This window comes from Elephas maximus, chromosome 2 (genome assembly GCF_024166365.1).
Source record: "Elephas maximus indicus isolate mEleMax1 chromosome 2, mEleMax1 primary haplotype, whole genome shotgun sequence".
NCBI classification, from domain to species: domain Eukaryota; kingdom Metazoa; phylum Chordata; class Mammalia; order Proboscidea; family Elephantidae; genus Elephas; species Elephas maximus.
The window spans coordinates 39,812,044-39,838,770 of NC_064820.1; the positions used below are offsets into that span (position 1 = coordinate 39,812,044).

At 41.8% G+C, this 26,727-nt stretch overlaps 1 protein-coding gene across 4 annotated transcripts in view; it reads left to right on the plus strand.

Annotated features, from left to right (window-relative positions):
* The window catches only part of RAI14 (retinoic acid induced 14), a 201,860-nt gene that overhangs the window by 149,143 nt on the left and 25,990 nt on the right, over positions 1-26,727 (plus strand). For all 4 annotated transcript variants that reach the window (XM_049861884.1, XM_049861902.1, XM_049861892.1 and 1 more), the window contains exons 5-7: positions 16,465-16,529; positions 21,843-21,900; positions 23,810-23,880. In XM_049861884.1, coding sequence (XP_049717841.1) covers positions 16,465-16,529; positions 21,843-21,900; positions 23,810-23,880 — 194 coding nt within the window. The remainder of the gene's footprint in view (positions 1-16,464; positions 16,530-21,842; positions 21,901-23,809; positions 23,881-26,727) is intronic.

Genomic DNA, 26,727 nt, shown 5'->3' on the forward strand with positions numbered 1-26,727 from the left:
AGAATTCATCCATTTCTTCTAGGTTTTCAAATTCGTTAGAGTACAATTTTTCATAATAATCTGAAATGATTCTTTTAATTTCATTTGGTTCTGTTGTGATGTGGTCCTTCTCGTTTCTTATTCGGGTTATTTGTTTCCTTTCCTGTATTTCTTTAGTCAGTCTAGCCAATGGTTTATCAATTTTGTTAATTTTTTCAAAGAACCAGCTTTTGGCTTTGTTAATTCTTTCAATTGTTTTTCTGTTCTCTAATTCATTTAGTTCAACTCTAATTTTGATTATTTGTTTTCTTCTGGTGCCTGATGGATTCTTTTGTTGCTCACTTTCTATTTGTTCAAGTTGTAGGGACAGTTCTCTGCTTTTGGCTCTTTCTTCTTTTTGTATGTGTGCATTTATCGATATAAATTGGCCTCTGAGCACTGCTTTTGCTGTGTCCCAGAGGTTTTGATAGGAAGTATTTTCATTCTCGTTGCTTTCTAGGAATTTCCTTATTCCCTCCTTGATGTCTTCTATAACCCAGTCTTTTTTCAGGAGGGTATTGTTCATTTTCCAAGTATTTGATTTCTTTTCCCTAGTTTTTCTGTTATTGATTTCTAGTTTTATTGCCTTGTGGTCTGAGAAGATGCTTTGTAATATTTCGATGTTTTGGACTCTGCAAAGGTTTGTTTTATGACCTAATATGTGGTCTATTCTAGAGAATGTTCCATGTGCGCTAGAAAAAAAAGTATATTTTGTAGCAGTTGGGTGGAGAGTTCTGTATAAGTCAATGAGGTCAAGTTGGTTGATGGTTGTAATTAGATCTTCCGTGTCTCTATTGAGCTTCTTACTGGATGTCCTGTCCTTCTCCGAAAGTGGTGTGTTGAAGTCTCCTACTATAATTGTGGAGGTATCTATCTCACTTTTCAATTCTGTTAAAATTTGATTTATGTATCTTGCAGCCCTGTCATTGGGTGCATAAATATTTAATATGGTTATGTCTTCCTGATCAGTTGTCCGTTTTATCATTATATAGTGTCCTTCTTTATCCTTTGTGATGGATTTAAGTCTAAAGTCTATTTTGTCAGAAATTAATATTGCTACTCCTCTTCTTTTTTGCTTATTGTTTGCCTGATATATTTTTTTCCATCCTTTGCGTTTTAGTTTGTTTGTGTCTCTAAGTCTAAGGTGTGTCTCTTGTAGGCAGCATATAGATGGATCGTGTTTCTTTATCCAGTCTGTGACTCTCTGTCTCTTTATTGGTGCATTTAGTCCATTTACATTCAGCGTAATTATAGATAAATAAGTTTTCAGTGCTGTCATTTTGATGCCTTTTTATGTGTGTTGTTGACAATTTCATTTTTCCACATACTTTTTTGTGCTGAGGCGTTTTTCTTAGTAAATTGTGAGATCCTCATTTTCATAGTGTTTGACTTTATGTTAGTTGAGTCGTTAGGTTTTTCTTGGCTTTTATCTTGAGTTATAGAGTTGTTATACCTTTTTGTGGTTACCTTATTATTTACCCCTATTTTTCTAAATAAAAACCTAACTTGTATTGTTCTATATGGCCTTGTATCCCTCTCCATCTGGCAGTTCAATGCCTCCTGTATTTAGTCCCTCTTTTTGGTTATTGTAATCTTTTACCTATTGACTTCCATGATTCCCTGTTATGTGTATTATTATTATTTTTTTAAATTAATCTTAATTTGTTTGTTTTTGTGATTTCCCTATTTGAGTTGATATCAGGACGTTCTGTTTTGTGACCTTGTGTTGTGCTGATATCTGATATTATTGGTTCTCTGACCAAACAATATCCTTTAGTATTTCTTGTAGCTTTGGTTTGGTTTTTGCAAATTCTCTAAACTTGTGTTTGTCTGTAAATAACTTAATTTCGCCTTCATATTTCAGAGAGAGTTTTGCTGGATATATGATCCTTGGCTGGCAGGTTTTCTCCTTCAGTGTTCTGTATATGTCGTCCCATTCCCTTCTTGCCTGCATGGTTTCTGCTGAGTAGTCTGATATTCTCCAGTTTTTATGAATCATGGAGTGAGTTATTTAGGAGCTCACTTCATCAACTAGTTGAGATGGGCTCTCTGGACAGATGCCATGGTCCTCATCTGGACCAACAGCTGTGGGTTTCAGTCTTCAACATGCTTCTGAATCACTTGGGGAATTTGGAAAGAAGAAAGATGGCAAGGAGGAAAATAGGGAGGGAGGGAGAAGAAGAAAAATAAACAATATACACACATACCCACCCACCCACCCACCCACACACACACACACACACACACACTGCCCCCTGAAATTTGGGTTCATTTGGTCTGGAGGTAGCCAGTCATTGGTATGTTTTAAAAGCTGCCCAGAAAACCTGCCCAGGTGATACTTATTTGCAGCCAGTGTTGAAAAATGACAAACAAGGAAAATGAAGGGAAAAGATATTAGAGTCTTACCTTTCATAACATTGTCTTATGGGAAGAAATGGGAATGGATTACCCAATGAGCAAAGTATACATGGGCTTAATTGTACTTACGTACTCTAATCAGTAGTGCACAATTTGACCTGTTTTTCACAACGGTCAAAGATGTAGTGAAACCCAGGTGAAGTTGTTCACTACAGATTAGTAAGTTAACACAGTTAAGCCTGTGCATACCTTGCTTTCTATAAGATGGTACATACTGGTTAATCTGCCCTTGGGATAGAACCCCTAGGGTCTCCAGCCTGGGATTCTGCCGCTGCTGGCCACACCAAATGACCAAAGCAACTACTGATGGCTCGCTCTTTGTCTATTGCACTTAAAATCTTTGGCTTTTAAAAGTTTTTTTGTTAGTTCATATTGGAATGTGAAATCACTCTAACTCTATAGTCTTTTTAGACTTTTCATTAATTTATATAGGAGTCCCTTCCTTTCCAAAAACACCATTGACCTCCTCAGAGTAGTCATTTTGGGTGGCCGGTCAGGTTTTATGAATGCTGTTATTATTCAAAATATGGTTGGAAAACTTTGTTTTCAAAGTCTGTGGCAGCTTTTTGTTTTGTTTTTAATTTTTTTTTTTTTATTGTGGATTTTTATCCTTTGAGAATTGGTTTGTATTTTTAGAACAAGCCAAGAGCCACTTGAAGTCAAACCAGGTAAATAAATGAAGTTGTGTCGAACTAGTAAAACCATTTTTGGTAAAAAATAAGGAGTGATGATTCCCTTGAGCAGTGCTATAGAGAGTTCCAAAAATATTTTGAGAAATGGCAATGCCAGTAAAAGAATGAATAGTTTCCTTAAGCGACTACCTTGAGGGAAATACTAATGTTATTGCCTGCAATTAGTTATTTTGTTTGTTTTTAAAGTTCATCATTGCGAGGTGTGGAATCATCTTGCAGAAAGCAATTTGGCCTTTGTTTTTGGGTCTTTGGAGCCAGACCAGCACCCGAGGTTAATGAATGGGGTCTGACCAAACCAAGAGGGACCACCTGGGGCCGAATGTTGACTAAGCCTCAGGAACATGAAGTAATCTATCATGGGCATATGGTGAGGTTGATAAGATCCCTGAGCCCTAAGGCTCAGATGAGCTTCCTATTTGGTGACCTTGCACGGGAGAGGGTAGCATGTCCCTCTATGGGACATGGATGCTCTGTGCTGTGAGTCCTCCCAGACTTTACCCTATGAGTCTCTTTATTTGTATCTTTCTTGGTTGTAATAAGTCTGTACCAGTCAGTATGGTATATGCTCTTTGAATTCTGTGAGTCATTCTAGTGAATTAAACCCACAGGGGCAGTGAGAGCCAGTAGAGGCTGACAGCTGCCTATTTGGTACTCTGAAAGAAGGTGTCCTTCTAATGTGTGATCTCTGACCTAACTCTAGGTGGCTAGGGTCTGAGAAATGGTACATGGGCAGCTGGTCTGAAAGATGGTGTCTGTCTAGCTTGTGAGCTCTAACCCAGCTCTGGGTGGCTAGAGTTGGAGAGAGAGTGTGCCGTGTGAGCGGCTGGCAACAATGATGGAGAAGTAGGAAGGTGAGGTGAGGACTGGATCCATCCCCACATTTTGGGAATTGAATTCATGCTGATCCTTACCATGCAGTTAACAACGAAGGTGGGATTTACTCCCTTTGCCCACTGCTTAATGCAGCTGTCATTACTTTAAAGTCATACCACATACACATAGAGCAATCTGATGGGCAGAAGTACTCCTAATGAGATGTATTCCCTCTTAAGTAGAGGGAATTTTGACGCTAAAAATTTATAATCTGAAAGAATTAGCTTAGAGTGAATAAATTGGACTCTCTGAGGAGGAACACTGGAAGAGTTGCTGTGGAACCCACCCTGGGTGCTTCTCAGGGATGGGGCGGGGCGGGGGGGGGGACTGCCACAGTCCATTTTAACTCTGAAATTGATGGAATCCGTGGCACTTTTTTGCCCCAGGACATTGTTCAAATGTTCTGTGAGTTGGAAATGTCTCAAAGCTGCAGTCACTTCCCTTTCATCTAACATTTTAGCAATGAGATCAGCTCTTTGGGTCCGGGGCCTCCTTGTTCTCCTTTGGTCTGAATGAGGCATCCCCTTCTTCTCATTCTTTCTTTCGTTGTCTTTTTTTTGGTTTTTGTTTTTGAACATTATACTGTGCTTTAGGTGAAAGTTTACGTAGTAGATTAGTTTCCCATTCAGTAATTTGTATACAAATTGTTCCATGACATTGGTTTGTAATCTCCATAACATATCAGCACCCTGCCCACGTTCACCCTGGATTCCCCGGTTCCAGTCACCTGGTTTCCCTGACCCTTCCTGCCTCCTCATCTTTGCTTTTGGGCAGATGTCGCCCTTTGGATCTGGTAAGTTGATTGTTCTAAGAAGCACCTTCCTTACGGGTGTTATTGTTTGTTTTATAGGCCCGTCTATTATTTGGTTGGAAGGTGATCTCCTGGAGTGGCTTCAGTTCCATTTTAGAAGGGTGTCTTGGGGCGATAGTATGGGTGGTTCCTCCAGTCCCTATCAGACCAGTAAGTCTGATCTTTTTTATGAATTTGGATTTTTTTCTACATTTTTCTCCAGCTCTAACCTTCTATTGTGTTCCTGCTCAGAGTGGTTGGTAGCGGTAGCCAGGCAGCATTTAGTTCTTCTGGTCTCAGTCTAGTGGAGGCTGTGGTTCATGTGGTACCTTAGTCCTTTGGACTAATTGCTTCCTTGAGTTTTTGGTTTTGTTCACTCTCCTTTGTTCCAGACTGGAAGAGATGGCTGCTTGCAAGCTTTTAAGACACTACTCACCACAGCAGGGTATAAAATATTATCTTTATGAGCTATGTTATGCTAATTGACCTAGATGTCCCCCAAGACTTGGTCCTTAGCATTCAATCCCAGTATCTCAGTCCTGCCAGGTGTTTGGTTATGTCTAAGATGTTCCCATAATTGTGCCCTCTATGTGCTCTATTATATGGATGAATATACATGAAGCACATATAAATATGTATGTAGAAATATCTACCACCATGCATATGCATGCATGTGGGTGTACTCTGGTTAACCTCCCACACCTATTTAGCATACATCTCTAGCTATGTATTAACTCATAAATTATTGTTTGTTATTACTGTTGCAGGAATTATATATGCTATAATATTTACCGTAATTGCCCTTTATTCCTGCAAACCTCTCAGTGTTTTCCTTTGCCTTAGTCATGTTTTGCTGACTTCTTCCGTGTTGTGTATTGCCTTTCCTTTCAACAAAATTAATGTCTACTATCTAGTTTTTTTAGTGATTCTCCCTCCCTTCCCCTTTAATTGCTGATAACCATTCAAAGAATGTTCCTTTCTGTGTGTAAGCCTTTTCTTGATTTTTTATAATAGTGGCTCATACAGTGCTTGTCCTTTTGTGAGTGCCTTCTTTCACTCAGCATAATGTCCTCTGGATTCATCCATGTTGTGAGATGTTTCGCAGTCTCATCATTCTTTATCATTGGGTAGTACTGCATTGTGTATATATACCACACTTTGTTTATCCATTCATCTGTTGATGGCTTCCCGTGATTTCTTGAAAGCATGTAAAGAGAACACAGGAATAAAGGAAGGAAAAAAGCTGCATAAATGGAAATGTTTGCTGTGTTACCTAGGATAATACTTCTTAATCATTATTCTGTCACAACAAACAAGATAAATGTTAATGGCTTTTGTGACCTGTATCCTTCCTCCTAGCGATAATGCCTATCCCCTCTATTTCTCTCTCTAGAAAAAAAAAAACCAAACCCACCACCATTGAGTTGATTCAGACTCATAGTGACCCTATAGGACAAGGTAGAACTTGCCTCATAGGATTTCCAAGGCTGTAAGTCTTTACAGAAGCAGACTGCTACATCTTTCTCCCATAGAACAACTGGTGGGTTTTAATGCCGACCTTTTGGCTAGCAACTGAGCTCTTTAACCACTGTGCTACCCAGGCTCAAAAAAGCGTATCAAGTGCAAGGGGAGGACAAGAACATTAGTCACATTGGGTGTCTCGCTGGTCATCATTAGTCTAAAACCTTTCTCTCTCTCTTTTTTTTTTTTTTGGTGATTAGAGGATGAATTAAATGGCTAAGCTTTTACAGGTATCGCCTTTTCAGTTACCCTAGCTTAAAAACCAAAAACAAAAGCAGCTCCATTAAGTTTATTCTGACTCGTGGTGACCCATGTACTACGGAGTGGAAAGAACTGTGCTGCATAGGTTTTCCATTGCTGTGGCCTTTCAGAAGCAGATCATTGGGCCTTTCTTTTGAGGCCCAATGAGGTGGATTTGAACCACAACCTTTTGGTTGATAGCTAAGCATTTAACTGTTTGTGCTGCCTAGGGACTCTGTAAGCCTATTCTAACCAAAAAAAAACAAAAAACTAAACCCACTGCCCTTAAGTTGATTCCGACTCGTAGCCACCCTGTAAGACAATAGAACTGCTCCAGAGGGTTTCCGAGAAGCAGCTGGTAGATTCAAACTGCTGACCTTTTGGTTAGCAGCTGCATGCTTAACCACTTTGCTACCAGGGCTCCTTATTTTGGGTACTGCCAAATTATTTCTGAGATGTAGTCATCTTCAATCCCAAGACCCAGTGAGAACTGGTATAAAAACCTGTTACCATAAATCATGGTGCCCTGTAGAGATTTTTGGAGAGACTCCCTTTAAAAAGATATTACCTTGGTCCTTTTTATTTTTTTTGTCTGTAATGTAAGTCTACAGGATGGTAAAATTGGTACAGTTACCTACCTTTCAAATAGTTGACTAGATTGTTTAAGTGATAGAAGCAAAGGGTTTTCAGATTTTTTTTTGAGCTATCGCTTATGGATCAAATTGTGTTTCAAAAAAATACATGTGTTGTACATACTTTTGTGGTTACGGAGGGGGGAGGGAGGGAGGGTGGGAGAGGGTTTTTTACTGATTAATTAGTAGATAAGAACTGCTTTAGGTGAAGGGAAGGACAATACTCAATACATGGAAGGTCAGCTCAACTGGACTGTACCAAAAGCAAAGAAGTTTCCGGGATAAAATGAATGCTTCAAAGGTCAGCAGAGCAGGGCGGGGGTTTGGGGACCATGGTTTAAGGGGACTTCTAAGTCAATTGGCAAAATAATTCTATTATGAAAACATTCTGCATCCCACTTTGAAGTGTGGCGTCTGGGGTCTTAAATGCTAACAAGCGGCCATCTAAGATGCATCAATTGGTCTCAACCCACCTGGATCAAAGGAGAATGAAGAACACCAAGGTCACACAATAACTAAGAGCCCAAGAGACAGACAGGGCCACGTGAACCAGAGACCTGCATCATCCTGAGACCAGAAGAACTAGTTGGTGCCCGGCCACAATCGATGACTGCCCTGACACGGAGCATAACAGAGAACCCCTGAGGGAGCAGGAGATCAGTGGGATGCAGACCCCAAATTCTCATAAAAAGACCATACTTAATGGTCTGACTGAGACTAGAGGAATCCCGGCGGTCATGGTCCCCAAACCTTCTATTGGCCCAGGACAGGAACCATCCCCGAAGACAACTCATCAGACATGAAAGGGACTGGACAGTGGGTAGGAGATGCTGATGAAGAGTGAGCTAATTATATCAGGTGGACACTTGAGACTGTGTTGGCATCTCCTGTCTGGAGGGGGGATGGGAGGATAGAGAGAGTTGGAAGCTGGCAAAATTGTCACGAAAGGAGAGACTGGAAGGGCTGACTCATTAGGGGGACAGCAAGTGGGAGTACGGAGTAAGGTGTATATAAACTTATAGGTGACAGTCTGACTTGATTTGTAAACGTTCACTTGAAGCTCAATAAAAGTTAATAAAAAAAAAAAAAATACATGTGTTGTAAACCTCCCCCCAAAAATGTGTGCTGTAAATCCTAACCCCTATACCTATGGTCGGAGCCCTGGTTGTGTAGCAGTTTAGACCATGGCTGCTAATCAAGAGCTTGGCAGTTTGAATTCACAATTTGCTCCTTGGAAACTCTCTTGGGCCATTCTATTCAGTCCTGTAGGGTTGCTATGAGTCAGAATTGACTGGATGGCAACAGATTTGTGTGTGTGTGTGTGTGTTTTATACCTGTGGTTGTAATCCCATTAGGGAATGAGTTTTCTTTGTTATGTTCATGAAGGTATTAGTGTAGGATGTGTCTTGAGTTAATCTCTTTTAAGGTATAAAGGGAGCAGAGATGGGGGTCGATATAAGCCACACCACGTGAAGATCACCAAGGAACCAAGGACCTTCCCTCGGAGCCAACAGAGAGAGAAAGCTTTCCTCTAGAGCCGGCACCCTGAATTCAGACTTCTAACCTCCTAAACTGTGAGGAAATAAATTTCCGTTTGTTAAAGCCACCCACTTGTGGTATTTCTGTTATAGCAACACTAGGTAGCTAAGACACTATCTTTCCACATGAAACTCTTGGAACTCTGACTAGAGATTTGTTACGGATACTTTACAAACAATCTTATAAGCAAACCACTGTCAGAAGATAGGGCTTACCACCACAGTAGTCAAAACAGCCTGGTACTGGTACAACAACAGATACATAGACCAGTGGAACAGAATTGAGAATCCAGACATAAATCCATCCACATATGAGCAGCTGATATTTGACAAAGGCCCCAAAACAGTTAAATGGAGAAAAGACAGTCTTTTGAACAAATGGTGCTGGCATAACTGGATATCCATCTGCAAAAAAATGAAACAAGACCCATACCTCACTCCATGTACAAAAATGAGCTCAAAATGGATCAAAGACCTAAATATAAAATCTAAAATGATAAAGATCATGGAAGAAAAAATAGGGACAATGTTAGGAGCCCTAATACATGGCATAAACAGTATACAAAACATTACTAACAGTGCAGAAATAAAACTAGATAACTGGAAGCTCCTAAAAATCAAATACCTATGCTCATCTAAAGACTTCACCAAAGAGTAAAAAGACTACCTATAGACTGGGAAAAGTTTTTAGCAGTGACATTTCTGATCAGCACCTGATCTCTAAAATCTACATGATACTGCAAAAACTCAACTGCAAAAAGATAAATAACCCAATTAAAAAATGGGCAAAAGATATGAATAGACACTTCACTAAAGAAGACATTCAGGTAGCTAACAGATACATGAGGAAATGCTCAAGATCATTAGTCATTATAGAAAAGCAAATCAAAACTACAATGAGATTTTATCTCACTCCAACAAGGCTGGCATTAATCCAAAAAACACAAAACAATAAATGTTAGAGAGGCTGTGGAGAGACTGGAACACTTAAACACTGCTAGTGGGAATGTCAAATGGTACAACCACTTTGGAAATCGATTTGGCACTTCCTTAAAACGCTAGAAATAGAACTACCATACGATCCAGCAATCCCACTCCTTGGAATATATCCTAGAGAAATAAGAGCCTTTACACGAACAGATATATGCACACCCATGTTCATTGCAGCACTGTTTACAATAACAAAAAGATGAAAGCAACCAAGGTGCCCATCAATGGATGAATGGATAAATAAATTATGGCATATTCACACAATGGAACAGTATGCATCGATAAAGAACATTGATGAATCTGTGAAACATTTCATAACATGGAGGAACCTGGAAGGCATTGTGCTGAGTGAAATTAGTCAGTTGCAAAAGGACAAATTTGTGTAAAACCACTATTATAAGAACTCAAGAATTAGTTTAAACAGAGAAGAAAATATTCTTTGATGGTTACGAGAAGGGGAAGGGAACGAGGGTGAGAGAGGGGTATTCACTAATTTGATAGTAGATAAGAACTACTTTAGGTGACGGGAAAGACAACACACAATACAGGCGAGGTCAGCACAACTGGACTAAACGAAAAGCAAAGACGTCTCCTAAATAAACTGAATGCTTCAAAGGCCAGCATAGCAGGGGCGGGGGTTTGAGGACCATGGTTTCAGGGGATATCTAAGTCAATTGGCATAATAAAATCTATTAAGAAAACATTCTGCATCCCACCTTGCAGACAGGCGTCTGGGGTCTTAAATGTTAGCAAGCAGCCATCTAAAATGCATCAATTGGTCTCAACCCACCTGGATCAAAGGACAATGAAGAACACCAAGGACACAAGGCAATTATGAGCCCAAAAGACAGAAAGGGCCACATAAACCAGAGGCTACATCAGCCTGAGACCAGAAGAACTAGATGGTGCCTGGCTACAACCGATGACTGTCCTGACAGGGAATACAACAGAGAACCCCTGAGGGAGCAGGAGAGCAGTGGGATGCAGACCCCAAATTCTTGTAAAAAGACCGGACTTAATGGTCTGACTGAGACTAGAAGGATCCCGGTGGTCATGGCCCCCAGACCTTCTGTTGGCCCAGGACAGGAACATTCCCAAAGCCAACTCTTCAGACAGGGATTGGACTGGACAATGGGATGGAGAGGGATGCTGGTGAGGAGTGAGCTTCTTGGATCAGGTGGACGCTTGAGACTATTGGCATCTCCTGCCTGGAGGGGAGATGAGAGAGTAGAGGGGGTTAGAAGCTGGTGAAATGGACACAAAAAGAGAGAGTGGGGGGAGGGGGCGGGTGTCTCATTGAGGGGAGAGCATCTGGGATTATATAGCAAGGTGTATATAAGTTTTTATGTGAGAGACTGACTTGATTTGTAAACTTTCACTTAAAGCACAATGAAAATTTTAAAAAATAGATAGGGCTGGTGGGTATAGTTGTATTACAATATCAACCATCATATTCTTTTGATGGCCTTTGAGGCTTCAGTGAGATAATGCATGTGGGGATGTTTGCACAGTATGTGCTCACTGCATTTGGCTACTGTGTTATTATGGTTATTACTAGTTCAACCAGGTTATCCTTGTTCTCTTTTACACATTGGGCTTTTGGAAATGTTTCACCTCTTTAAAAGAAAAAAAAAAAATTTTTTTTTTTTGATAACTACCACCAAGCCAGCTGCTCTCAATTTATCAATCAGAAAAGGGAAACTCAAAGATTTGGAGATGATCATGGCTTATGTTTTTTGTTTTGGGGGTTTTCCACCATTTCTTAATTTCCTGTTTTGCCAAACAGCACCCCAGGCACATATAAATTGAATGGCAAAGGCAGCCACCAAGCTGTCTGGGCCTATGTCATGTATCCATTGTCTTCAGTTAGTTTGCTTTCACTTACGTAGGATTGGCGTTTCTGCCTGTTTCTTTAGAAAGTGCTACTCCTGGGCAAATAGAAAAACCAATGCTGCCTTCTACTGCTATATTCCTGTAGGAATTCAATAATATTTATTGAATAAGGGGGGAATTTAGGTAGTAAAAAATAGGGGTGTGGGGAAGTTTAAGATTGAATTACTTATATATTGTTAACAAGTGTTGGTATCCAAGCCTTGTTAAATTTAAAGTGTTTCTTTAAATATACTCTGCATTGTGACCAGACTTAATGGTCTGACTGAGACTGGAGGGACCCCAGAGGACATGGCCCCCGGACTCTCTGTTAGCCCAAAACTAAAACCATTTCTGAAGCCAACTCTTCAGATAACGATTAGACTGGACTATAAGACGTAAAATGATACTGGTGAAGAGTGGGCTTCTTAGCTGAAGGAGACACATGAGACTATGTGGGCAGCCCCTGTTTGGAGGTGAGATGGGAAGGCAGAGGGAGACAGAAGCTGGTTGAATGGACATGGGAAATACAGGGTGGAGAGGAGGAGCATGCTGTACATTATAGGGATGGCAATTAGGGTCACATAACAATGTGTGTATAAGTTTTTGTATGAGAAACTGACTTGACTTGTAAACTTTCACTTAAAGCACAATAAAAAAAGAAAAAAAATATTCTGCATTCTGAAACATTTTAAACCTTTTTATCTAATTGAGTACCACTTAATTACCTTTATTTTTCTAAATGCTTCTCTATTATGATCTCAAACTATGATTTCTCAAACTTTGGCCTTTTGGTATATTTTTAGCCATATCTTTGTATCCTAAGACTTCATTGGTTTTAAACATTTTCCTTCGTACTCAAAGTATTTTCTAAGTCCCATAATTAATACCTCTATTATATTAGTTAATTCTTCCCTGCTTTCTCCAGAGATCTAAAAAATTGAATACAGAGTCATTGTCTGAAGTAGTTTGGGGCAAGGTACTCTGTGTCTGGGACTTCTGGGCCATCCTACTTCAAATCTCAGTAATAGTATTCGAAAACACCTAGCATAGTCCAGAACTCTTGACTTATAAGTAAACCAGTTGCCATTGAGTTGATTCTGACTCATGGTGACCTCATGTGTGTCAGAGTAAAACTGTGTTCCATAAGATTTTCAATGAAGTTTTCAGAAGTAGATTGCCAGGCATTTCTTTACGAGGTGTCTCTGGGTAGATTCAAACCTCCAACCTATCAGTTAGCTGCCAAGCATGATAATCATTTGTGCTACCTAGGGACTCTTGCTTGTAAATAGTACTGGCCTTTTACTTGCAAGCAGAGTTCTGCTGGCATGCACTTGAATTAGGGTTGCACTTGTTACTTGCCTATAGGGAAATGGCTTCATGATATTCTAGACAGATCCACAGTTGTATGCAGGCCAGACTTACGCGTTGTCTCATTACAGTGGGATTCTGTCACTAATAAAATACTTCTCTAGAATTTTTTTAGTTTGGAGAATTTTGTTTTAATGTTAATAGTGAGAGACATCTCTCTTCAGTGTAATAGCATCCAGGATGATTTGTCATTTGGATTTTGAGACTACTTTAAGTGAAAAATACTTTCTGCTGCTGGTTAGGAAAACACATCCCAGAGCCGGCAATTAAAAGAGGTTTGCTTCTCTGGAAGCACAGCATGCGCTTCCAGGTATAACTAAAACACTTGAAGTGAAGTGGGAAGCCTGTTATTTCTTTTATTATGGTAAGTTTTTTAAATCCCCCTCCCGTGTTGTCTTTGGAGAACTTTGCTTTTTTCAAATGGGGGCTGTTTACATAGAACAGCTTTTGTCCATGGCATAGACAGTCTCCAGCATACCATCAGGATGTGTTCCAGAAGTTCATTTGTAAAAAGCCTTTGTTTAAAACTCCGCCTCTGCTTGTCCTTAGAACCAGTGGGATAAATGATGGCCAAGGTGCCAAGCTAGCCCACCAGCGCCTGCTCCATCCATAACGTAACTGAACCCCTACTGTTAAGTGTTATGCATCCTAGAAGGAGGGGATCTCATAGAATATAAGAGGGAAGAGGAAGTAAAGATCTTTGTCTTCCCAGATCCCTTTTGCCTCATTTCCTAGTCTTAGGCATCCTTTTCCTTTTAGGAGGTGTTGGGAGGATTCCTGTCTGCCCGAGTTCTGCCCACTCTAAAGAACTCCCCTTACACATATGTTTTAGATCTCTCAGTACAGCTGATCTCAGAAGAGAGGCTCTCAGTACAGCTGATCCCAGAAGAGAGGAAGTCTGATAATTTGATGGTACACATCCTTTTGTGTAGCTCACTGTGGTCTTTGTTTTTCTGACTCATGGTGACCCCATGTGTGCAGAGTAGAACTGTTCCATAGGGTTTTTAAGGCTGTGACCTTTCAGAAGCAGATTGCCAGGCCTGTCTTACAAGGTGCCTTTGAGTGGTTCATACTGCCAATCTTTTGGATAGTAGTTGAATACTTAACTGTTTGCACCATCCAGGAACTCCTCACCGTGGTCTTATAACCCTGTAGTTAAAAAAAAATATGTTTCCTAGCCGTATGATTCTCTTAAGAGTGGATTTCCAGTCAGTGTTAGAGAGTGAAAATAATTCAGAAAGGAGTAATGGTATTTTGGGATTGGGCTGCCATATCAAAGAAACTGTTCCTCTAAGCCAGTGAGTCTCAACAGGCAACATTCGGCAATGTCTGAAGACCATTTTGATTGTCACAACTAGATATCTAGTGGGTAGAGGCCAGGGATGCTGTTTTACATCTTAAAATGCACAGGACAGCCCCTACAGGAAAGAATTATCCAGCTTAAAATGTCAACAGCACGGAAGTTGAGGAACTTCATGCTTTAACCATGTCCCATAGTGTGAACTGTTTACACGTGCTACATGGGTGAGGGGTGGCTGGAGTATCTTGGTTACATAGTTTGGGAAATGCAGGATTTAAGAGCTTACTAGGTATATTAGGTTGGGTGGTAGTGGCAGCTTCTAAGGGATGGGAACCCAACCCCAGCAATTTGAAATTCACATACCTTCTGCTACAAATTGGAGTCCGTGGGTGGTGGAAATGGCTAACATGCCCACAGCTAACCAAAAGGTTGTTTGTTGGAGTCTACCCAAAGGTGCCTCGGAAGAAAGGCCTGATAAGCTACTTCCCCAAAAAATCAACCATTGAAAACCCTATGGAGCACAGTTCTACTCTGATGCACATGGGGTCTCCATGAGTCTGAGCTGACTGGGCAGCAGCTGGTTTGGGTTCTGCCACAAATTAACAAGTATTTATTGAGACCCTACCGTGCACCAGCTGTGTTGTAGGCTGTAGGGGATACAACAAGGAACAAGAAAGACAGCAATTCTTGTCCTCATTGAGGTTACATTCTAGTGGGGAGAAAAAAACAGTTAACTACATAGTGTGCGTGCGTGTAGAGAGAGTCATAGAAAGAAAGTGCTAGAAAGTGCTAAAAAGAAAAGCCCATTGCTGTCGAGTCAATTCCGATGCATAGTGACCCTATAGGACAGAGCAGAACTGCCCCGTAGAGTTTCCAAGGAGCCCCTGGTGGATTCGAACTTCCAGCCTTTTGGTTAGCACCCAACCGTAGCACTTAACCACTATGCCACCAGGCTTCCCAACAAAAAGAAATCAATAAGGGAGTGGAGATGAAAGAGTAGGGAAGGAATTGGAATTTTAAATAGGGAGGTCAGGAAAGGCCTCACCCAGAAGGTGGCATTTCAGGAGGAGAGAGAGCTGGCTTTTTGATTATCCTAGGGGAAAAAATTCAGGCTAGATGAAGGGCAATTGCAGGAGCCCTGAGGTCCGTTAGCCACACTTCTGCCCTTTAGGCTGCCCCTAAACCCTTCTTCCACTGAAATGATTTAGGCTCATGGTGACCCCATGTGTGTCAGAGTAGAACTGCTTCACGGGGTTTTCAGCGGCTAATTTTTCAGAAGTAGATTGCCAGGCCTTTCTTTGGGGCACCTCCGAGTAGACTCGAACCTCTAACCTTTTGGCTAGCAGCCAAGTGCATTAACCGTTTATACTACTGAGGGATTACAAGTGTAGTATTACGATTTCTTAAATTTGACCACAGAAATGTCAAAGCCATCATGTTGGAGTCATGTTCTATGAAGGAAACATAAGGAAATGCTACTTTAATAGTGTTTTGTTGTTACAACTCTTTCCCTTCTACAGGTGAACTTTTAGAATCAGAAAACTCCAGGTAATTTCCATCCAGGGGCTAGAGTACATTTGGAGGAGAGAAAAATGAGAGGTCAAAAGTAGGGATTTAAGCATATCACTCTTTGGTATGTTCTCTGCTGCTTTGTTGTGGGCTGGGCTGCCTTTATTGGGTTCCTAGGCATGGGGTGACCCAGTGGTTAAGAACTGTGGCTGCTAACCAAAATGTCAGCAGTTCAAATCTACCAGCCACCCCTTGGAAACCTATTGGGCAGTTCTACTCTGTCCTATAGGGTCACTAGGAGTCGGAACTGACTGGATGGCAATGGGTTAGGTGTGGGGTAGCCATAGCCTGCTGTGGCTCTTGTGGATGTGACATTTAGCATATTGACAGCTGAAAGCAGAACTTAAAAGCTGTGTCTCAGGAACCCACCCCAGTCCTCTAGCCTAGGGCTTAATTACACCTCAGAAGAGTGGCACTTGGGGTGGTCTGTGAATGTTATCTGGTGGGCAGAGTGCACTGTGCTCTCCCCACTTTTGTCACACTGAACTTGCCAGATAAGAATTGGAAGCCTTACCGTGAAGAGCAACAATTCCGTCTTTGTTGGAGAACAATTTATTTCCGCGTAGTTGTCTTCATTACAGAGGTCAGAGAGATTAAAAATGTATGGACTTCTTTTCCAATTTTCTTTTTTGAACCCATTTAGGACACAGCGCTCTGCACCTCGCAGCCAAGAACAGCCACCATGAATGCGTCAGGAAGCTCCTTCAGGTAAAGTGGTGACAACTCAGAAATGTGTCAGTTTTTAAATTTTAAAGTAGTCTTATCTCTGAAAAGAGAAATGCCCCCTCCTCACCATGCACGCTCCTTTAAATACTATCCCAGAATCTTGTGTTTCCTAAGAAGCTTCAGTATTGCAATGATAGCCAAGGAGAAGATTATTTCCATGGCAACTCACCTGGCAGGGAAGAGGATCCTAACCAAAATTTGGTGTGTCTTCCTGGGACCTCGCCTTTTCCTCCCCTTTACTCGGCTCTTCTTTTTATCTTCCAAAATATTGTACCTTCTAAATAAGACCGTTTTTCAGTATCTTCTCCAGGCTGTTGGGGAACCTTGGTAACTGCTGCCTTATCTTACCGCCATTCTCTCTTTAAATCATTAGTAGAAGGCAGTTCCCTTTGAGAAGCAAAATTTCAACCACTATTTCCTTGCTTGTAACTTGATGAGCTTGTAGTTCTCTGGTTTAGTTTAAGTTCTTGGTTTTATTCTTCTTTATAATTTTAAGCCAACTCCCTGGTTTAGTATCCTCGCCAGGAAGTTTATAGCAATCCCTGCAGATGACAGCTTTTGTAAAATTTTTAAAGATGAATATTTCTTGAGCTCCCAATCCAGTGACCCCTGGCTGTTGCCAGGCAAAATGCAAGCCGGCTGTTTTGAGGAATGGCATCAAGCCATAAAATATGTGTTTGGAAGACGGTCTGTTCTGTTTACCTGTTATCTCAGCCTTCGTGAGCTCAGTTTGGGACCCAGCATCTTGCACTCATTTGGCTTTGCAGTTCTAATGTAGAAATGTGGTCACATTCTTCAACTTGTCATGCTCTGCTGATCACACAGCTTCTTGTGTTGCATTGCATGATGCAAGCTACTACTGGTGCCAGGAATGCTTAACCTTAACAGTTCTTTGAAGCTAAATTCAAGACTGATAGAGGCACTCCTGTGATGTTGCCTTATGTGACTTCCTTCTGAAGACAGTGAAAATAGAACTTTCTTTATCTGCCTCCTCTGGGACCAGGCACTTGGATAAATGATAATGTTGACTTGCCCAAGTGCCCCGCCTCCACACCCTCTGTTTGCCCTCAATTACTTTATTTATTTGTGTTTTAAATCTCCAAACCCATCCCAGCTTGGCTCTTCAGACTTTGCATCTGGCTCTGATTTGAAGGAAGACTTAACCTGACAAGCTGGAAATCCTCATGGGCCAGGACCAGATATTCTAGCCTCTACTGTAATTTTATATCTGGTTATGCAAATGGATTGGTTTTTCTCTGGAATCTTTGAAGCCCTGAAACAGTTCCTTGTACTGTTCTAAAATTAGGCCAAAGCATGGTAAGTCGGAACTTGATCTCCGTTCTCCTCACCACTGAAGGGCAGACATTTCACTCTAAGGTTGCCTGTTCTTGCCTCCCATAATATCCAAATGGTCTGAACGCTGATCTTCTCTCTGGATAGCTGTTAAAACCTCAGCCTTCGATGTCCTCCCAGGAGGCTGCTTTTCCCAGGTCTTAAGGCTCTCCGGTCAGCTCTCCCTGTCTCGCCCTGGCAGCCCAGGCCCTCTGCGATATGAGCCCCCATTATCTCCTGCTACTCTTCACCCCAAAGTCCCTGGGTGGCACAAATGGCTAAGCACTCAGCTGTGTTAAAACAAAATCATATAAGCAAATAATGTAAATTGATTTGAAATTTATTTAATATACAATTTGGAAATTGGGCAACACTTCAAGAGTCAAAGTGTTCAAATGATGAAAGAACCTCCAGAAACTCTTGAATGCCTTCTTATGATGTTGCCGTGGAAACAGGGTAGAAGAGAATTTTCATAATGACAGTGTACCCTGAAACACAGCTTCGAGTCCAACCCTGGAGTTTCTGTTTCCCAAAACTAACTGAATTCTTCAGAAGAGCATAATACCCAAGGAAAAACAGTCTTTATAATTAGTAAAGCTATTGTTTGACTTAAAGGTGGTTTTTAGGAGACCTGTCTGCTCAAGGCTCAAGGTTCAAAAAATAACTTCAGGGCAATGGCCCGGGTGGATCACCTCCACCTTCATGGAACCCAGAAATCTGAATTCCAGGAGAATTAAAACTCTGTTTCTCAACTGTGAACCAAAAGGTTAGCTGTCTGAACCTACTGACAGGTACCTCAGAAGACAGACCTGGCGATCTGGTTCTGAAAGGTCACAGCTTTGAAAACCCTATGGAGCAGTTCTACTCTGTAACACACGGGATTGCCATGAGTCAGAATCAACTCACTGGCAACTAACAACAGCAACCCCTTACCCCACACCCTCTGCATTTACTGAGATCTCTGGGCTTTGTTCTTACTGTATGCTGGAGATATGGCTACCATTTTAAAGTTCTACCTTCTCAAGGCAGTGAGCACAAATAGAGTCTTGTGAGAGCCTGAAAATTCAAATGAACTCTCTCCTTCCTCTGATAGCCACTATTCCTCCCACCCTTTCTCTTAGCAAGTTATTTCCCTGGTACAATAAGTGTTCGGCTGTTAAACAAAAGGTTGGCAATTTGAATCCACCATCCACTCCTTAGAAACCCTATAGGGCAGTTCTACTCTGTCCTGTAGGGTCGCTATGAGTCAGAATTGACTCGACGGCAACAGTCTTTCAAGAAACCCTGGCTGTAGCTTCTACTAATGTAATGGTGAGGCCAAAACCATTTGGAGCCCTGGTGGTACAGTGGTTGAGAGCTATGGCGGCTAACCTAAGGGTCAGCAGTTCAAATCCACCAGCTGCTCCTCGGAAACCCTATGGGACAGTTCTACTCTGTCCTTTAGGGTCGCTATGAGTCAGAATCAACTCAACAGCAGTGGGTATGGTGTGGCTATGTACTGTGTCAAGCATCGCACACATACTTAGGAACAACATAGCCCCTATGCCAAATGCGTAGAGCCCAGAGTTTATTAGTGGTTACCAGGAGCGGGAAGGAGGGGGAAAAGGGAAGTATAGCTTAAGGGGTACTAAGTTTGTATTAAGGAAAATGAAAAAGTTTGGAAATACATAGTGGTGATGGTTGTATAACATGCTGAACACGATTAATGTCACTGAATTACATACAAAAAAAATGGTTGAAATGGCAAAAGTATATATTTTGCCACAATTAAAAAAAAAAAAAGCCCCTATCCTGATGGAGTTTGTAATCTGGTTAAAAAAAAACTTAAATGTGCACAGCAAGCAACTCTGTCCGTGTGAGAGGGTCATGCTCAGGGGAGGCCTCTCTGAGGAGGGGGCGTTTCAGCGAAGAATGCAGAGAGCCAAGGGGAACGCATTCTAAGAGATGGGACAACAAGTGCAAAGGTCTGGGATAGGAGAGGCACTGGCCAAGGAAGGAAAGCCAGAGAGGGTGGGGTTGGGGCATGCAAGCGAGGAGGAACAAGGCTCAGAATGCAGAGACTAGGTTACTTGAGACGAGTAGTCATGATTTTTTTTTTTAAAAAACAAACGAACCTGTTGCCCTTTTGTTGATTCCAACTCATAGGGATCCTACAGGACAGTAGAACTGGGTTTCCAAGGAGCGGCTGGTGGATTCTAACTGCTGACCTTTTGGTTAGTGGCAGTAGCACTTAACCACTGAACCACCAGGGCTGCAAGTGCCGTGGGCACCTGTGAAGGACTTTTAAGCAGGGAGTGACATTCACAATTAAAGAAGATCACTCAAGTTGTTGTATAAAGAGTTGATTAAACAGCAAAAGAGTAGAACTGAGGAGACCCGTCAGGAGGCAATGGTAGCCAAACAGGTGAGAAGGTGCTGGCTTAGACTAGGGTGGTGGTAGCAGAGAAAAGGGGAAGAGAGGAGATTGGGGGTACCTTTTGGAGAAAGAATTGACAGGGCCCATGGTAGATGTGGGAGGAGGTGAAGAAGAGTGAATTAAAGGTGACTCAGTGATTCCTGGCTTGTTGGACTAGATTGATGATGATGTTGTTGACAGGGATGGAGGCTGGGCATGAGAAGGGAGAAAGCAAGTTTTGGCCATGCTGTGTTTGAGATGCTTGTGAGACATCAGAGGGGAGCTGTGTAAGCAGCAGTGGGTTATTAAGCTAGGTGCTCCGTTAAGAACACAGACTGTAGCCCAGTCTGTCTCAGTTCGAATCCCAGCTTTGCTACTTACTGTGAAATGGGCAAATTACTTAACTTCTTTGTGCCTCAGTTTCTTCCTGTGAAAATGGAGTACCTAACTAGGGTTGTTAACTGTGTTAAAAGAATTCTTTGAACAGTATCTGGTACATAATAGCTAATACTTATTATATAACACTTACTATTGTTGGTAAGACACATTTGTGAGCTATCAGCTTCTAGATGGTGTTTCAAGCTATGGATGCAGACGAGATAACTGAGGAAGAGAGTTTGGAGAGCGAGGAGGCAGGGTCCCCAGACTGAACACTAAGGAACCCCCGTTCTCAAGGTTTTAGTTTTGGTACATTTGGCTAGGAGTCCCTGGGTCATGCAGATGGCTAATGCACTCGACTGCTAACTAAAAGGCGTCTTGGAAGAAAGCCCTGTCAAGCTACTTCCAAAAAATCAGCCATTGAAAACCCTGTGGAGCACGATTTCACTCTGACACATGTGGGGTCAGCAAGAGGTGGAGTCAAATCAATGGCAACTGGTTTGGTGTTTTGTTTGTTTGTTTTTATAGAAGGAGGAGGGGCCAGAGCAGTGGGAGGAAAACCAGGATAGGATGGTCCAGAGCCCTAGGAGTGAGAGAAGGGAGTGTTTGAAGAAAAGGGTGTGGATTGCAGCTGAGAGGTTGGTAACAGAAGGGCAAAAATTTCATTGTCCTTGGAAACATGATGGCTGTCAGTGACCTTGACTAGGGCCAACTCTGTGGAGTCTGGAGGGCAGAGACCAACTTCAGTGGGTTTAGGAGTGAATGCGGGGTGTGGGGACGTGTAGACCGTGTGGACAATGCTAAAGAGAAAGTTAGTTTTGTGAAGGGCAACAGAGCATTATAGTAGGAAATGGGAGAGAATGTGGGATCAAGATGGGAGCTCTTAGAACATGTTTGTTGGCTGGTGGGAATGATCCAGTAGAGATGGAGTGAGTGATGAAATAGAGGAGGGAACAGCTGGAGCAGCAAAGGTGTGACAGTTTGCCTGTGTCTTGATTACTTGGAGACGAGTCTCCCTTAGTCCCAGTGAGAGATTGTGAGCACCTATACTGCAGCCCCACCCCAGTTGGGGCTTATTGTTTGTATAGTCTCCCTAATACATAGCATCATGGCTTGCAGAAAAAAAATGAACTGAATAAAATGTGGACAGCTTATTTTACTCTATGTATTTATTTATTTTTGTCTTGCAGTCTAAATGTCCAGCCGAGAGTATTGATGGCTCTGGGAAAACAGCTTTACATTATGCAGGTAACTTTCATTCCCTTATTTGTCTTCTTCTGTCATGAGAAAAACCAACTTCTTATTTTCCTATTTCAACCTGTTAACCTTACTGTATTCCTGGTACCATTCTCTGTCATCATTCTTAGACATTCCCATTCTACTCAGTTTGCAAAAATCTGAAGTTTTACCAAGGAATTGAGCTGTCAGGGCCCACACTAGTGGAGGATCCTATCTTCATCACCAACGGTATCAAACCAGTTCAGAAAGGCTGAGATCACCGACTTCTGATGCGATATCGTGTGGTGGAAAACAAATCCCATCCCGTATGCCAGCTGCGTCATTTGGAAATCTCATTTTCCCTTCCTTGGTCATTCCAGACCCCAGCTGCTTCCTGCAGCCCTTTCTCATCTGATTCATCCAGGGCTAGGTCAGCAGGCACCAGCACCTTCTCTGTTTCTTAGGTCCCATGATCTATTGGAATGACCCACAAACTCCAGTTGAAAGGATTATCTTTAATCTAGCAGAAAAAAAGGATACAGGGTCCAGGAGGGGTCTCCACGCAGAGCTTCCGTGTCCCCAGGGGATGTGCTTACTGTCTCCAGAGCAGATGTTCACTCTCTTTCCACCCAGGAAGCTCTACTGGGCCTCCGTCTTCCAGGGCCTTTTATTGACCTCACCATGTGGCCATGATAGATTATATCATGCCTTCTAAAACTTAATCAGCGTTGGGCCTCCAGGTAGTCCTTCTTGGGCTGGTCAGCCCCTACTCATTGGCCTCAGGTGGGACCTGGCTCTCAGGAACCAGGACCAAAGGCCAAACTGGTTTACTGCAAGGGGTTCCATATCTCCTCACAGCAATACACCTAGAATTCATCAATTGGCTGCCCGCCAACCATTGAAAGTTATCTTGGTTATTATATTTTACCTAATTTAATGTTCTTGTTTAAACTGAGAGATAATCACCAGCATTTGTGGATTCTAGGTAATGTGTGATGTAGACTTTTGATTTGGGGATCATGATAAACATCAGTTTTATTTTTCAACGTTTTGCTTTGCTCTCTGTCACCTAGCATCAAATAAGACACTGACACTGAGCTCTGGGATGGTCGTCGTTGTTGTTAGGTGCTGTGGAGTTGCTTCCAACTCATAGCGACCCTATGTACAACACAACGAAACACTGGCGGGTCCTACACCATCCTCACAATCGTTGTTAAGCTTGAGCCCACTGTTGCAGCCACGGTGTCAATCCATCTCATTGTGAGTCTTACTCTTTTTCGCTGACCCTGTACTTTACGAAACATGATGTCCTCCTCCAGGGACTGATCCCTCCTGATAACATGTCCAAAGTATGTGAGACGTAGTCTGGCCGTCCTTGCTTCTAAGGAGCATTCTGATTGTGCTTCCAAGACAGATTTGTTCATTCTTTTGGCAGTCCATGGTATATTCAGTATTCTTTGCCAACACAACAATTCAAAGTCATCAGTTCTTTTTCGGTCTCCCTTATTCATGGTCAGCTTTTGTGTGCATATGAGGCGATTTGAAAACACCGTGGCTTGGGTCAGGCACACCTTAGTCTTCAAGGTGACGTCTTTGCTTTGCAACATCTTAACAAGATCTTTTGCAGCAGATTTGCCCGGTGCAAATGGTTAGATTGACAAATTCCTTTTATCACTAGTTGTGGAAAAGCTAAGTCTCCTACTGAAAGCTAAACCAGTTAAACCAAATGTTTGCATAGAGGCAACTGGCGGTCACTGGCTTTACGTTTAGATCATTCGAAAATTAAGCAGTAATTTAAAATACCTCATATTTTACCTGCCCAACACCATTTCTCATCAGTGCAATTAGAGTGAAGCTATGCAGACTGAGTAGGACATGGCATTTACCCTCCTGGAGTAGCGTTGTGATCCATGTAGTGTTTGTGCTTTCCTTCCCTCAGCGGCACAGGGCTGCCTTCAGGCTGTGCAGGTTCTCTGCGATTACAAAAGCCCCATAAACCTCAAGGATTTGGTAAGTACCAGAGGGAGGTGGATGCTGGTTCGCAAAGCACTGTGGGGTACTTCGAGAATCACAAACACTTTGTTGTTGTCGTTAGGTGGCATTGAGTTGATTTCACCTCATAATGACCTCATGTGAAAGAGTAGAACTTTCTTGGCTGTAATCTTTATGGGAGCAGATCACCAGGCCTTTCTCCCACGGAGCCTTTTCCAGATTGAACTATATCGCCCCAAAATATGTGTTGTAAATCCTAACCTCTATGACTGTGGTTATAATCCCATTTGGGAATGGATTTTCTTTGTTATGTTGGCGAGGCAGGGTTAATACAGGCTGTGTCTCGAGTCAATCTCTTGAGATAGAAAAGAAATTAAATGTAAGCCAGAAGCAGAGATGGGGAAAGAGTGGTGCCAGGCCACATGAAGACTGTCCGGGAGCAGAAGCTCAAAGAGACAAGGATCTTCCTCCAGAGCCTACGGAGAAAGAAAACCTTACCCTAGAGCCAGCACCCTGATTTTGGACATCTAACCTCCTAAACTATGAGAAAATAGATTTGTTTGTTAAAGCTACCCATTTGTACTATTTCTGTTATGGCAGCACTAGATAACTAAGCCAGATCCTCTGGGTAGGTTCGAACCACCAACCTTTTGCTTAGCAGCTGAGTGCTTAACCATCTGCACCACCAGGGCTCCTTCATGAACACTTAGGGACTTAAATATTTGGCAGAAATATGTTGCTTTTCAACCTAGATCCTCTTCTACAAAATGGATTTATATAATCTCTCCCATTTATCCCTAAACCATTAGTAAGACATGTTGGAACATGCGGTTCCTATGTATGTATATTTTTTTCTAAAGAGTTCTACCTACCTTAAAAAAAACCTTAGATATTAAATATTAGTAAAGATTAGTTCCTTGATTTTTTTTTTTAATAAACCTGATTAGAAGTTCTCATTTTTTTTTCTGCACCCCGTGCATCACCTTGGATACCTCCTGACCAGGGTAACCCAACTTGGGAAATTACTCTTTTAACCTCACTGGACGAATTTTAGGAGCCCTGGTTGTGCAATGGTTAAGCATTTGGCTGTCAACCAAAAGGCTGGCAGTTCAAATCCACCAGCCACTCCTTGGAAGGCCAATGGGGCAATTCTGCTCTGTCCTGTAGAGCCCCTATGAGTTGAAATTGACTTGACAGCAATGGATTTGGGTTTTGGTTTGGACTATTTTGGGAGCCCTGGTGGCGCAGTGGTTAAGTCTTTGGCTGGTAATCAAAAGGTCGGCAGTTTGAATCTACCAGCTGCTCCTTGGTTCCGTTCTTCTCCGTCCTGTAGGGTTACTTTGAGTTGGAATTGACTCGACAGCAATGGGTGTATTATACCTACTTAGGGATGCAAAGGATACCTGGTAGTGCAGCGGTTAAGCACTCGGCTCCTAACTGAAAGGTCAGCAGTTCATACCCACCAGTGGCTTTTCTTCACGGAAGAAAAGACCTGGCCAACTGCTCCCATAAATATTACAGTTTTGGAAACTCTATAGGACAGTTGTATTCTGTTCCATAGGGCCACTATGAGTCAGGATGCAATCAATGGCACACAACAGCAATTGTACCTAAATACAGAGTTAAATTTCATGCCTAGCTTGGGAATCAACATGTATGTACTTATAACTGATGGAGATACTGTAAAGTGGATGTATTAAAAAAAAAAAAAAATCATCATCGAGTTGATTCCAGTTCATAGCGACCCTATAGGACAGAATAGAAGTGTCCCATAGTTTGCAAGGAGCGCCTGGTGGATTCAAACTGCCGACCTTTTTGGTTAGCAGCCATAGCACTTAACCACTACGCCACCAGTGTTTATATAGAATCTGTAAATAAATTCAATCTCCCTGATGCTCAGTACTTTATAACTAGGAAGTAGTATGACTTCACAGGAAAATTTCTTAGAAATTTGTCTGCATTTCTACTTTAAGGGGACACTTAGCCCTTAAGCAGTGATTATATTATTAAAGGAGCCCTGGTGGCACAGTGGTTAAGAGCTCAGCTGCTAACCTAATGGTCGGCAGTTGGAATCCACCAGCCACTCCTTGGAAGCCTTATGGGGCAATTCTGCTCTGTCCTAGAGGGTCACTATGAGTCAGAATTGACTCAGTGGCAATGTTTTTTTTTTTTTTTTTCCTTGTATTATTAAAAATTCCAATTTTTCAATAATTGGATGTATCATAATTTATCTTTTCCCTTTGCTAATTGGAATGCTTTTACCTTATAAATTACTATCAACTCCATTTGTGGAGTATATGCCAGGAAGGAGTAGGATAACAGCTTTTCTTAATGGTTTGCATCATTTTAAGAAATCTCTCTAAGATTATGGAAATAGTCACCTATATATTCTTTTTATGTATTTTTTCTATTTGTTTTATATGTTTAAAATATTGAGATAGTTTATATATGAGTTGGGGATCTAGTTTTCCAAACTGATTTTCAATTGTCACAACATACCCAAACAGATTATTCTTTCCGTCTCTCCCTTTATCTAGTCATGTGTCGGTAATACACCAATAGCCTCAATTTATAAAATGTAAGTTAAGAGTCTATTGCCCTATTAGTAACACATGACTAGATAAAGAGAGAGATGGCAGGAGTGATATGTTTAATATGTTATGACAACTGGAAAAATTAGGATTGAGTCCCTGGTCGGTGCAAATGGTTAATGTGCTCCACTGCTAACTGAAAGATTGGCAGTTCAAGTACACTTAGAGGTGCCTTGGAAGAAAGGCCTGGCAATCTACTGCCAGGAAATCAGCCATTGAAAACCCTATAGAGCACAGTTGTACTCTGACACCCCTGGGATCACACGAGTCAGAG